At 36.9% G+C, this 14,777-nt stretch overlaps 1 protein-coding gene across 11 annotated transcripts in view; it reads right to left on the bottom strand.

Moving 5' to 3' along the window:
• PPP1R42 (protein phosphatase 1 regulatory subunit 42) overlaps positions 1-11,152 on the bottom strand; it is a 44,246-nt gene extending 33,094 nt beyond the window's left edge. For 4 of the 11 annotated variants that reach the window (XR_011543366.1, XM_070631529.1, XM_070631531.1 and 1 more), the window contains exons 1-5: positions 10,869-11,152; positions 5,062-5,276; positions 2,980-3,146; positions 2,121-2,259; positions 252-368 (exon numbers count right to left, since the gene is read on the bottom strand). Coding sequence is in view for 10 of the 11 variants with exons in the window: in XM_070631529.1 (XP_070487630.1) it covers positions 252-368; positions 2,121-2,259; positions 2,980-3,146; positions 5,062-5,187 (549 nt within the window). In the remaining variant the exon portion in view is untranslated. Of the gene's footprint in view, positions 1-251; positions 384-2,120; positions 2,260-2,979; positions 3,147-5,061; positions 5,277-6,680; positions 9,278-10,868 lie in introns of all 11 variants that reach the window. The other 7 variants (XM_070631527.1, XM_008526685.2, XM_070631533.1 and 4 more) reach the window with 5 other exon arrangements.
• Positions 11,153-14,777: the final 3,625 nt, after the last annotated feature.

Below are 14,777 nucleotides of genomic sequence, written 5' to 3'. Positions count from 1 at the left end.
TATACTTCCTTCTCAGAGAAACTTTTTTCTGTTGGTAAGGGATGCAGGCGTTGGGGTATGAAAGAGAAAACCAGGTAAGAGGGCAGAATTATGCAAATAAATACATTAAGAAGTAGAGATTCATAAGCTAGTTATAGAACAAATCCAGAACAGTTTTTAAAGTAATACATTTTATAGCTATTTAGAGAAATAAGTATTTTTCAATCACAGTTTCATGTAAATATTTTTAAATCAATTTTTCTTTATGCTACCTTCACATGCAGAACTTGGTTGTTAACTGCTATAAGCTGATTAAGATTCTCCAGTATTTCTAAGTCTCTGATGTCATCAATATTATTATTGCTGATATTCAATGTAGAGAGGGATTTCTGTAAGAAAAATAACTAAATTACCATTAGTAAATAGTCTAATTAAATACTATATATAGGAACCAGAAATCCTAATCCGTGAAAAATTTAAAATTTATCAGTTCAGGCTGTTTTGCTCTTAAACAAGAAAAATAAAATAAATTAGGCAAGAAAATAAAAAGCCAAGGAGATTTTGTTTCTATGTCAGGTGAAACTTTTAGAATTATCATAATTGTGATATAACTTACTATTTTTTTCACAAGTTCAATTTTCCTCTTTCAGTATATAAGAGGAATTTGTAGAAAAAAGAAACCCAGAATCAAGCAAAGAAAGAAAACATGAAAGAAAAGAAAGAAAAAAGATGCCTCAATAAACAAATGATAACATAATGTAGAAAAAATGCTTATTTCAGTTTAAGCAAATTATCATTTTGTGTTAAATGGCACTAAGATTTGTATTTACATAGGAAGAAATAGTTTTTCTGGTTGTTTTTCTAAATAGGAAACATTGAGAATGAAAGAATATCTGGTTTTTATTTTTATCTCTCTCTATATAGTTTTCTCTTGACAATCTATATGTTCAGAAGGCACTTAAAAATAATAATTAGTAATTAACAAGTTCAGCATCAGCTGTTAACGAGGACATAAACATACAACAGAGCAACACTAAATCAAAACCATCTTAAAATCTAAGGCCCAGGAATCTCTACCAAGATGGAGTCTACCCACTGAGGCATCCACACACGGCTAGCCTCTAGAGAAGATACTTCCTGGTGTTTTTTAAGACTTGAAATACAGCTAAAAAAATTATGCCTTATATTTAGAATTTCAGAATCTGCTTGAATGTATGTAAAAATTAAACAAGCAAGAATATCTTCTGTGGCATTTTGTAATAAAAATAGCTATCCCCACAGTGGGGTCAGTCTTCTTGGATCAGTTGAGGTTGAGCTGAGACACAGGTGATTCTGGGGTGGGGGTTGGACAGAAACCAGGTCACTTCTTTCTTTTCCAATTTAAAGCACTACCCCTCAATTGTTATACATTTGGTTCAAAAACCTTCTACTGCCCTCTGTTTCTGGGCCCTCTAAAATAAAACCAATGAAATTTGTAAATACAACAAACATGTATACCCCTTACCCCAGAACTGAAAGTAGTGTATCCTAACAAAGCCCATTTTGAGGATTAGCAAAAGCCTCTGTGGCACCCTCTGGCTTCTCAGTTCATTATGATACTTCCATGTGACCAGTTGTCAGTTGACAACTGGAGCATCAAATCCTGTGCTCCCAGATCTACCTGCTTCTGATGAGGCAGAGCCTTATGTAAATGCACTCTACAATCAAGTCAGAATCCAGCGAGAAAACGACTTATCATTGTAATGATTCTCTAGGTGGTTTAAAATTTGCCAAATAATTGTGCACCTCTTTCCTTAGGCGTTTTCCTAAAATTTTAAACTTTGAGTCATGGTAATCACCAAGGTCCAAATTATGAATGAATACATCTGTATTAGAACTTCATACTTTACAAACCTTTTCACATCCTTCTTTTGATCCTTCCAGTTACCCTTGAGGCAGGCATAATAATTATCCCCACTTTATAGCTGCTGAGTCTCTGAGAAATTATGTAGGGAAAATTAGTTTTAGCTCTCCCATAAACTCTCAACTGGTAATGTAAATATGCAGAGTATGTACAGTGTTCAAATATACTTTCACCACTTTCCTGTTCCATTATAACTGTTAATCACTATATTTGTTAGAATACTCAAATGTGGCCTTACTGCCAGAGAATGAAGAGTTCTTGGATCAAATAGAAGCTTTTCTCCAAGGGGAAGCCTCTGACTCTCAACATGAAGCTCTCTCAGTCCTTCTAATCCTTCTAAACCTTCTATGACAGCAATGTAATTGCCTCCCAGATACCTGCAAAATATGAAACATAATTTTATTTTATTTTTTGAGAGGATTTCTTTCTTTCTTTCTTTCTTTTTGAGGGAGATTAGCCCTGACCTAACATCTGCCACCAATCCTCCTCTTTTTGCTGAGGAAGACCAGCCCTGAGCTAACATCTGTGCCCATCTTCCTCTACTTTATGTGGGACACATGCCACAGCATGGCCTGACAAGCGGTGGGTAGGTCCACACCTGGGATTCGAACCAGCAAACCTGGGACTGTTGAAGTGGAGCATGCGAACTTAAACCGCTGTACCACCAGGCAGCTGGCCTCAGTAAATGTCTTTTTACAATCAAATCTACATCAACATTATCAATTCTATGACCTTGCTCTTTTGAGATGTGTGATTCTGAAAGGCACAGAACTCATTTGGGTTCCATGGAAACTTCTTTCATCAGTTGAGCCTACAAAAAGATATTTTAGGTATCCCTGTAAGCCCTTAAGACAACTCATCTTCCTGCAAAAGAAAAGTATATCAGGCTTAATAAAATCAAATTGTTAGGTATTACATTTGAAACAATTTAGAGAATTGAGAACAATTTAGAGAAAAGAGAATAACAATTTAGAGAAAAGAGAATAAAAATTGAGGGTTGTTCCACAAAACGGCAGATAATGGAAAAATATGTGCATGCAAAAATATTACTGTAATGATGACAAACAATTATATTACTTAAAAATAAAAGCACTTACAGTTTTTCCAGTTTCCTTAATGACCTGAGGTTCTCTATACATGAAATACAGTTGTTTTGTAGGTACAGGTGAGTCAGATTTGTGGCATAATTCAAGTTAGTGATTTGACTAATACGATTATCATACAAATATAAAACACTGAGATTTTTGCAAAGAGAGAGGTCTTCCTAAAAAGAAAGCAAAAACAGGTCATATTTAATTTCTCCTGAGAACTTAGAAGTTTGTTTTAAGAAAGTTTTTCACTTAATCATTCTGCAAATTTCCCTAAGGTTAATATAAAAGAACAGTATTTTTCTGTTCTTAGCACAGTTAAAACAAGACTGGAATGATTAAAAAATTAGTTCTAGGTTTTAGTATTCTGTAACTATATCAATAAAATTGTATTTGTTAAGGACGATTTTCCCAGTGCAAGCAATTTTCCTTGGAAGCAATTAGGCTCCTTTGAAAGTCAAAGCATTTAAGAAATTATTGTTCCAATATTATAAATCAGGGCTTACTGTTTCTGTAGAATAGTACTGAAAATTGGAAGTCATCTAGGTTTTCAAGAACAGTGGATTAATAAAGAAACTATGATTATGCTATTGAAGGGAATACCATATACCTATAAACATCCTTTAGTTTCTTTAGTAATATCTTGTAGGTCTCATAATAAAATGAAAACAGTACATTCAATATGACCCACTATTGTAAAATTATATGAATACATGCCTAGAAAAAAGACTGGTAGGATATCACCGAAATGTTAATAGCGGTTTTCTCTGCATGGTAGGATTACAAGTCAATTTCTTTTTTTGTGTGTGTGTTTTATACAAATGAACATCAATTACTTTTGAGATAAAATAATTAAAGGTATTTTTAAAAAGCTGTCATTTCCTGTGTAGTGGTAGAGTGGGCCTAGAGTAAGTATAGGTAAAAGAGTGAAGTTCTGCTCAAAAATATCTTGACCTTCATTAAGTAAACAAGATATTTTAAAAAACAACCACATTTTGGGGACTTCAAGTTTACAAGTTATTCTTATCTTAGTATGAATTACTTTAACCAGTTTGCTTTCCTCCTAACAAAAGTCATCCACACTGAAGGAGCACTGATTGTGAGGGGACAAAACAACGTTAAATGGAGGCTCTCTGGACAAAGCAGTCTGTATGTGGTATGATGAGGTAGAGAGCTTGGGGCAACAAAGTAGAAACAGGAGGTTCCGGCAGTTGGACTCATGGGGAGAAGGATCACCAGGAAACTGAAAGGGGTATAGAATGAGAGCTAGGTAGGGTCTCTGCAAAAAAAACCTGATTGTCTTAACTGACAATTTTGCCTGGGGCTTTGGTGTTTTTTCATTCATTCATTCAATAAATATTTATTAAGCACTTAATATGAGTCAGGCACAGTATTGGATGGGGGATTTAGAATGATGCAAACAAAATAGACATGATCCCTGCCCTCATGGAGCTTATTTGTTTCCAAGAAAATTTCTCTCATCTTAGTCTTTAGCATTTTATTGTAGACAATGGATACTAATACAGATGGCTTAAATGGGTTATTGCTGCTTTTAAAGTTTCCCAAATTAGAGCCAAAAATTAGCTTAGCACAGAGAAAAGAGTTTCAGAGTATATCCACAAACATAATCTTGTCTGATATAATTGACAGAGTATAACCTACACTTATATAACCAGTTAAATTATGTGCAAAAAAGATTTCACTGCTAAAGTTTTGAAATATGGTACTCTCATAGTTAATTGTTAATATTTTGACATGTTAAAAACTTCATATTCCCAGGTTCTGGAATTATACATAAGTAATTAGCTTTTGAAATTATTTTACAATATATGTTTTCAAATCTAGTTTGCTACCTATAGAGTATTTTAGGGGAACATACATATTTAACACATATGTGCAACAATCACAATGTATATTTTATAGAGACTTCCTTTTAATAAGTTTATCAACACAAGCAGGACATTAAAATGAAAACACAATATAAAGCTGACTAATCAAAATATAGTTAGTAAGAAGGTATGCCCTGACACTCATTTCTAAACTTCACATTCTTAACTATATAAAAATAAGAAATAATTTCAGAGTTCTTACAATTGCATCTATGTTTTTGTCTGAAAAATTTATATGAGTTATTTTCTTCAGGTATTGTGAAGTAGTTTCTTTTCGGGGTTTAAAATTGTTGCTTTTGGCAATCAGATCCAAGGTCAGTCGAACCATGATTTCTCTGTAAATGAGACTCTCAGCAATAGCTCTGTTCTGATACCATACCAAGAAGCAGGTTTAGGGATTGTTTTATGCCCAACTTTCTAAAAATTAAAGAAAAAAAAGGAATGTTATGTACATAACAATTTAGGGAAATTTATTTTGATTTACTTTAATTTTCTTACATAAAACTATTTGATAAGGTAGTTCATAGACATTTTCAGGAGCATTTAGGTATTTTCTAAGTTTATAGACACTTCTTTTTATAAAAAGATTTAAAACACCAAAATTAAATACACAAATGCTCATTCACTTTTACTTTTAAATCTTTTTCTCTCCCTAATATTGAGTTGTTATTGTGGGCATCTTTTAAAGGAGTATTTTTCTCTCTTGGAGTCGAAAAAACCTCAAGGAACATCATCTAGTGTTCTCACGTGAAGAAACTAAGGCCCGGAGATTTGTCTCAAACTACTCAAGCTAATGGCAGTTGAGAATGAGATCAGGTCTCCTGGCTCTTTTTTCCTTAGTATCCGTAGTGATCATATTTACTAAAACCGCAAATCAGAACACATGGTATGAAAACCTCGAGTGTATACATAGGAAAGTGGTGCAAAATACTTAAAAATGGAGCTGGCCTTGAAATTTTATGTTACTATAACTGCAATCTATAAAGAGGCAGCATAACGCAGTGTTTCTCAATCCAGACTGCCTGAGTTCAAATTTTGGCTCCACTGCTCACTGGTTAGGCAATCTTGGGCACGTTACCTCAGTTTCTTCTAAAATTAGGATAATAATAGTACCTGCTTCCAAGGGATATTGTGAGGATTACGTGAGATAATTGTGTATAGAGTGTTCTGCACCGTGCCTGGTACATAGGTCGATAATGTTTGATATCAGCATTCTACTACTGTTTTCTTCCCTGATAAGCTGAACACTATTCACCATTTCACCTGGAATATGTTAGAGCTGTTAAATAAGGGGAACATGTTATGGATAAAATATTGCTTTGTGTAAGATATCCGTATGTGGCCCATAAATTTGAGGTAACTCATTTTTTTTCAATCATCCTGGAAGTGTAGTTAAGTGATAAATATACCAGTTTCCCCAATTGTGCTTTATATTCTCTTATAAAAAATGTAACCAAAAATACAGTTTAAAATTGATCATTATTATTCCAGTGTACCTGGAATTTCACCAACCAAACATCTCAATTTGTGTAGTATTCTGGACATGAAATCAATGCTTAGGAGGAAAAAATGAATTCAGCAGAAGGTAAATTTGTGTTCTCACATTTTGGCATATAATTACCCAGGCTACATTATGTAAAATGGCCACAATAAAATCTTTAAAATGTGGAGTTACAAACCAAAGTTACAATAATACTAGATTTTAGACTCATTATTGTTTTTAAAATGTATTAGTCTCATAAGTCATGTAGAAAAATAAAAAGTGGAATTACTAACCATTGTTACAACAAAACTAGCTTTTGTAATTGCCCATGTATTTACCTTTATTGAGATCTTTATTTCTTTGTATGGCTTCAAGTCACTGTCCAATGTCCTTTCATTTACCCTGCTGGGCTCCCTTGAGCATTTCTTGCAGGGCAGGTCTAGAGGTAATAAACTCCCTCAGCTTTTGTCTATCTGGGAATGTCTTAATTTCTCCTTCACTTCTGAAGGACAGTTTTTCAGGATTTAGGATTCTTCATTGGCACATTTCTTCTCTTAGCACTTCAAATATATTGGCCCACTGTTTTCTGACCTTGAAGTTTCTGATGAGTAATGTGCTGATAATCTTATTAAGAATTCCTTTTATGTGATGAGTCATTTCTCACTGCTTTCAAGATTCTTTGTGCTTTGAAAGTTTGATTATAATGTGTCTCAATGTGATCTCTTTGGGTACATCTTAGAGTTTGATGACCTTCTTGCATGTTTATATTCAAGTCTTTCATCAAGGTAGGGAAATTTTCAGCCATTATCTCTTCAAATATTTTCTCTGTCCCATTCTCTCTTTCTCTGTCCTCCTCCTGCAACGCCCACAATGTATATGTTGACCTTCTTGATGATATCCCACAGGTCCCTTAGGCTCTGTTCACTTTTCTTCAATCTTTTTTCTGTCTGTGTCTAGACTCAATAATTTCCATTGTCCTATCTTCAAGTTCACTGATTCATTCTTCTGCTTGTTATAATCTGTCTTTGAATCCCTCTAGTGAATTTTTCATTTCAGTTATTGTACTTTTCAGCTCTAGAATTTCTTTTTAGCTTTTCCATTTCTTTATTGATTTTTCCGTTTTGTTCATACATTGTTTTCTTAACTTTCTCCATGTCTTTTTTCAGTTTTTTGAACATCTTTACAACAGTTGTTTTAAAGTCTCTTTGTCTACTTGTATCTGGCATCAGGTCTTTTTCTTTCTTTCTTTCTTTTTTTTTAAAGATTTTATTTTTTTTTTTTCCTTTTTCTCCCCAAAGCCCCCTGGTACATAGTTGTATTTTCTTAGTTGTGGGTCCTTCTAGTTGTGGCATGCAGGATGCTGCCTCAGCATGGCTTGGTGAGTGGTGCCATGTCTGTGCCCAGGATTTGAACTGACGAAACACTGGGCTGCCGCAGTGCAGCACACAAACTTAACCACTCGGCCACGGGGCTGGCCCCCATCAGGTCTTTTTCAAGGACAATTTCTGTTCATTTATTTTTTTCCTATGAATATGTCATACTTTCCTTCCCATTTTTTGTATGTCTTAATTTTTTTGTTGTTGTTGAAAACTGGACATTTGACTGATAATGTGGTAACTGAAAATCACATTTCCTCTTTCCCCAGAGTTATCTGTTTTTTGTTTTGTTTTTGCTTCTTTTGATTGATGTAGGCTGTCTCTGTGCTAAGGATCAGCCTGAGATGTAAACTGGAGGTCTTCTCAGGTCATTTATGAGCCTGAGCTTTTCTTTGGGCATGCAGAGTCACTTTCTAACTTTCCCTTTATATGCAGTTACTTTTTAATGTCTCAGTCTTTAAAGCCTGATTTCCAAAAGGGGAAAAAGAGAAAAATGAACAGAGATGGGGAAAAAAGGACACTAGCCCTTTCAATCTCCTGGAAGTCACTTCAGCTGGAGGGGGAGTGGCTTGTAACAATGGGGAGAGGTGCAACTTCTTTGTCTGCATCTCTGTGATCAGAGGACAGATCTTGGATATTTGCTTTTTGTCTACATTTGCTCTTGCAAGCTGTATGTAAGGTGCTCCAGAAACCCCTGCACAGCTTCCTGCCATGGGATTGGGTGTAGGGGATGGGTAGCTGCTGTAGAGGTAAGAGCTGAAATTGACCAAAATTAATGGGCAGGGTACTTTTTAAGGCTTCCCCTGGAGTTGTGAGCCTTCAGTAGACTCCAGCATTCTAAAACAGTTATACCAGACAGAGTCTGCCAGTGCAGTTAATGTCTCGGTGGGGAGACAGGTGCTTCCTACTCTGCCCATATTCCCAGAATCCGCTTCTCCTTAAGTCTTTCGTATACATTTTAAAATCAACTTGTCATGTTCCATGAAAAAATCCTGTCAGGATTTTGTTAGAAATTGCATTGAATTTATAAACAGTTTGTGAAGCACTAACATCTAATATTGAGTCTTCTCTTACATCACTATGCTATGTCTGTCCATATTGGGAGTGCTTCTTTAATGACTTTCAACAGCTTTATAATTTTCTTCTAATTAAGGCCATGCATAAGTTTTTCTAGAGTCACTCTTAGGGATCATATATTTTTGTTGATACTGCAAGTACCATTCTTTTAGGAATTACATTCTCCATAGCTCATAAGTGGAAATGCAGTATTAAAAAATAGTTAAAATATTCAAAATATTTTTAAAATATTATTTTTTTGGCCCTTATTTTAAAATTTTAGGGTTGGCCCATTGGCGCAGCGGTGAAGTGTGCATATTCTGCTTCCGTGGCCTGGAGTTTGCTGGTTTGGATCCCTGGTGCGGACATGGCACTGCTTGGCAAGCCATGCTGTGGCAGGTGTCCCACATATAAAGCTGAGGAAGATGGGCATAGATGTTAGCTCAGGGCCCGTCTTCCTCAGCAAAAAGAGGAGGATTGGCAGCAGTTAGCTCAGGGCTAATCTTCCTCAAAAAAAAAAAATTAAAATTTTAGAACTTTTTCTGAAAATTTCAAATATCTTTTTTACACTGATAACTGTGGTGAAAATGTACATCTTAAAGAGATTATACACCCAAGGGTTTCTTACAGCTGAGGCAGGAGACGTGCGCTACAGGTGGCCATTTGGAGCAACCCTGTACTAAGAAGGACATGACCAGTGGGAGACAGGAAGCACTAATGATTTATTCTCCCTTCTTTCCCCCATGGACTTTTAGGAGACACAGCCATTTCAAAAGGTCTCTCTGAAAACATGCTGTGGTCTTCTGGGTTACATACTCTCTTATATTTGCTCTCCTTCCATCTCTGTCTCATTCCTTTTTTCCTCTCTCTCCTGCTTCCCTGCAATAACAACCCCCAAAAAGTATTATCACATGAGTTTTTTGCTTCAGGTTCTGCTTTCTAACCTGGGCTAAAACAGAGAAATTTTGGATCATCTGAATTCTCATCAGTGACCGTGCTATAAATGGATTTTGTTTCCAGGTTCCAGTGTACAAATTGGTGTTTATATAGAAATAAGCTTAATTCTCTCAGATAATTAGAAAAGGAAAGAGGCAAAGGTAATATATAAGTAAAGTATTTATTAAACCAAGGGAAGGCTGATGAACCTCATCAGCAAGCTGTAGGACAACTTTCCAAGACTTGAATATGGAAAGAGAGAGAATTGAATTAAGCCATAACAGAATAATAGGGACTGTTAACTGAAAAGACCTTGCATTGTAGCAGTCAAATCAAGAGAGGATTCAGTTTCATCAAAACACCACCCTTCATCTTGTTAATATAATTTTAATTTAAACTTCATTAGTATTGTAGTTTATTTTAGAGAAATTATAAGCTTTTGGAGTTTAAACCTAGTTTGGATTTGGATACATTTTAGAACAGTATAATAAAAATAATGTCAACGTAATTAAGGAGACACGTGGGGTGTCCTTGATTTTCTTCTAAAAGAGATTCATTATTTTCTAAAGTTTGAGAAACTGCTTTTTCATAATTTTTCCTTACTAGCTATCTCTTTTGTTATCGCGAGGCTCCACTTGCTAGGATAGCTCTCTCTCTTCAGATCGCCAGTGGGAGAGTTTCCAGCTGCCTTACAGGCGCTCTGGGAATCCATTGTAGCGGACCCCTTGGCTGTCATCTCTTGGGGCTCCTACAGACTAGATGCGGTGGACGTCTCCGATTCAGTTCGTGTATTTTCCTTAGCTAGCCCCAGGCTCAGTGGCTTCCAGACTCTCTAAATCTTCGGCTCCTGCTCTCAGGCTTTCCCCCTTTCAAACTCAGACCCACGCCCACAGATCCCGCTCCCTCTGCTCCGCAGCCTCCCCTCCACCTGTGTCTCTCTCCTTTACGGCAGATGTTCCCCAACCTTGCCTGATTCTAGCCATTTGTTTATAATAGACTTCCAGACTGTCTTTCTGGAAATTGTAGACGTCTAGAGATAAGGCTTAGGGATCTGCATTTTAACAAGCGTCCCGGGGAAGTCTTACGGGCAGGCAAGTTTGAGAAACATGGCTCTAGGGTTTCCCCGGCTCCCATGTTTCTTCCCTGAAGGCACCTCACCGGTTGCGGGATGAGCTGGGTCGGTAACTCTGGCTTGGTTAATTTCGCCGGCGCCAGGTTCCTCAACAGCCTGGGTGCGGTTGCCGGGCGACCAGGCACTTCTGTGCAGGCCGCAGCTCAAGGGAAATCCCGCGAGATCTACCGAAGCGCTTTCCCCTGTTGCCTCGCGGGTCGGGTTCTCTGTGACGCTGCGGCCAGCGGTTGAGGGTGCACCCTAGGCAGGGTGCGGGTGGTGTCCGGTTAGTGTGATGAGGCCCTAAGGCATCGGTCACAGCGTTTTCGTGGACCAACCAGTAGCCAGAATAATTTTTGGCAGGCCACCATTTCCCCCTACTGGATTATGCTTGTCATTAGCATTTGAATTTTTCAGGGCCCAATAACCACCTCTCCCCAGTAAAGACCGGGAAACGAATTGTCTGAATCAAAGTACAGGCCATACCCCACCCTTTCCTCTGATAAAATCCAAATTCCGTACAGTGATATCCCGGTCCATTCATTGTGAACACCCTCACTACTTGCCTCCTGCCCTCTATACTCCAGGATTCCAATGTAGCATTTGGCGCAAAATGCCCTGTTTTAAAAAAATTTCCCCTCTCCGCTCCTCAAAGTAGCGATAAGACAGCCTTTCTTTCCTCCTTAATTCTTTTTTTCCCTTTTAAGATTCAAGGAGTCAGTTTGGAATTACCCCATCCTTTCTGAAGACTTCCTACATACTCAGCTTTGTTAAGTGATGCTCCCTTCTGCCCCCCCAAACTGGGATATATTAAGTTCTTTAGCATAGCACTTACCACACTATTATATGTTTTTTACTTACCCATATCTTCAGTAAGACGGTAAATTCTTTGAGGACAAGGATTGTGTCTTTTACCTGGCTATTCCCAGGACCTAGCAAAGTGCCTTGTATGTTAGCAGGCACCTCATAAGTGTTTGTAAAATGAATAATTTGTAAATGAAGGAGAAGAATAATGAAACAAAGGAATTGACATTTACAGTGGAAAGTGGACTGGGGCTCATTAGGGATATGGTAAAGTGAGCAATCTGGATGTAAGGGACAGTGGAAGCTGGAAAATAGTAACAGCTGTGATCTTGGGGGAGAGAGGTTATGCTGGAAAAGTTGCTATTGCTATTCCTTGAGCAAGGAAGCATCAGAGCAGAAGTTTGTTAGAGTTACAAGACAGCTTAGAGCCCTTGTGGACAGTTTAACTTGCCATTTTGCAGATAAGAAAATTCCCAGGCTGAGAGAGAGGAAGAAATATGCTTAAGGTCTCATGTGAGGTAGGCAGAGAGGGAATTTACCCTTGGGCTCCTGACCTCAAGCTCAGGTCCCCTTTCCTTATATCTCACTGACTGTTACAGTAAAAGTAGCCTAGAAACAAGGACAAGGGGATGGGGACAGATGAACTCTTATCTCCATTCAGGACATAGTTGCTAAAGTCTGTTCTTGAGGCAGTCTTGACCTGGATAAGGGTGAAGGCAAAGAAAGTGACAAGGAATGAACAAATTTAGGAGGCATCTTGAAGCATGATTTAATAGAGTGAGATTGAATAGATAAAGGGAGGGAGATGTTGAAGATAATTCCCAGGTGTTAGCTAGGATAAAGGAACAATAGTGGAGAAAGAGGAGAGGTGGCAAGTAATTTGAGGGGAAGTAGATGAGTTTGGTTTACAGATGTTAAGTGTGAGGTGAGATAGGCTTAATAGTTTCCAGGATAGAACTAATCATTGAAACCATGAGGCCATAAATGGTAGTGAGGGAGAAAGTGGGGAAAAGAGAAATAGCATGTCAATAGCCAACTAATTTGGATGGAAGAGGAAGCAAAGCTCGTTAAGATGTCAGAGAAAGAGTCATCAGAGGTGAGATTTGTTGTGAGAAGAACAAATAATAATTCAGTGATTCAGAAACTAGTAATTTAGATTCAGACACTGGGAAAGAATTTGAGGGGAAACTAACAGAATAAAAAGCTACAGAAGGATACAAAGAAGTAAAACAATGGTCAAAATAATATGGTAAAAACACTATGGCACAAATCAGATGCCCTTATCTGTTTTATAGGTCATTCATTTGGGAGCAATAGCTTAAGCAGTGTATGCAGGGCTGTCCCATTTCTCTTTGTAGTAGTCACTTAACTGGCTTCTAAGGTTACTTTGCTAGAAACATATTTAGCAAGACTCATTGAAAACCAGTTGCTCTGTTAACTTTTATTTTATAACAATTTCATATATCATTATAAAAAGGAGTGTGTTCTCATCTAAATCTATATCCCGAAATATTTAATAGTGATTATTTTTTGGTGGTGGGATTATGCTGTTTAGTTCTCCTTTTTTGTAGTAATAGGTTTAAAAAAATGATAAAATTATATTCTGAAAATTCATTTTGGATTCTACTTTTCATAGAATTGAAAATCTCTTTGTGACTGTTGGTCCTTAAAATTGTTTAAAATGGTCAAATTATTAATTAGTTTTTTTAATGCAACAAGTTTAAGAGATAGTATTTTCTCATTAAGATGTGAAATATAATTCTTGTGTAGTGGCACATAGTATTAAACAATCATCTGTGTATTTTCTAGTGTGCCAGAAGTTTGGCAGACTACAAGGAAGACTTGTCTTCACTGCCATATTTGTAAGTTCAGTGTAAAATACTCTAAAATTTACACTTTGATAGATACTGAGAAATTTGTATTTGTGAAAAAAAAATTGTGAGGTCTTGAGAATAATTTTAAAAGGTACTTTTGGAAGAATATGCGAAAAAGCACATTTTAAAAAGTCTCAACTAGAATTTCCAAGTAACTTTAGACAGAAACACACTTTTTATTTTGTGTATTGTTCTATGTATCTTTGTCAGTCAGTATATGTTTCCTGACTTTCCAGAGTAATACTACCCAGCAACCACTTTAATGATTAGTTACTGCTATTGAGAAACCAGCAAATTAAAGGGCCCAGACTTGTCTATCATCACATAACTCCATACAGAAAAATTAGCATTTATTGGAGTTAACTCCTGTTTTTGTCTTGACACTGTAGGTTGGTAAGTGTTAGTGAGTATGGTAGGCAGACTTCTAAGATGGTCTAAATGATCTCAGCTCCTGGTATTCATGCCCTTGTGTGATCCCCTCCCATTGAGTGTGACATAGACATAGTGACTTCTTCTAACCAATAGAATAAGCCAAAGTTGATGAGATGTCATTTCTACAATAAGATTACAGAAGATTATGACTTCTATCTTGCTAGCAGACTCTATTGCACTTTTGGCTTGTACTGTTTGATAGAATAAGCTGTCATTTAGGAGAGCCCCACATGGCAAGGAACTGAGGATGGCCTCTAGCCAACAGCTAGTGAGGAGTGGAGACCCTCAGTCCAATGAGAGACTAAATGCCAACAGCTACTGTTTAAACTTGGAAGGCGATCCTTCCCCAGTTGAGCTTTCAGAGGAGACCTTATCCCTGGCCAACACCTTGATTGCAGCCTTGTGAGAAACCCCAAAGCAGAGGACCCAAATTCCTGACCCATGAAATCTGTGAAATAATAAATGTATGTTGTTTTAAGCCACTAAGTTTTAGGGTAGTTTGTTATGCAGCAATAGATAACTAATACAGGGAGCAATGGAAAATTGCATTAAAGAGGGAATGTTTACTTAGAGATTTAGGACATGATTCCCATTTTCATAGGACATTCTAACTGGAAGCTCAGAGGAGGGAAATGAAAGTGAGTACAGGAGGTTGTAGCTTAGCAGGAACAAAAGATTTCTTAACAAGTATCCATTTATAGAAGCTGCAAATTGTAGAATCAATACAAAGGAAGCCCTTTTGTTTATAGATGAGGCAGTTTCCATTCAAAGTATTACTCTTGATTTCTGTAACCTGGGGATCATCATTTATTGAGAGCTTCATGGCCTTTTAAGGCTATGACATAC

This window comes from Equus przewalskii, chromosome 8, assembly GCF_037783145.1.
Source record: "Equus przewalskii isolate Varuska chromosome 8, EquPr2, whole genome shotgun sequence".
NCBI lineage: Eukaryota > Metazoa > Chordata > Mammalia > Perissodactyla > Equidae > Equus > Equus przewalskii.
The sequence above is the reverse complement of the archived record's forward strand: the minus strand, read 5'-3'. Positions and strand labels throughout refer to the sequence as shown.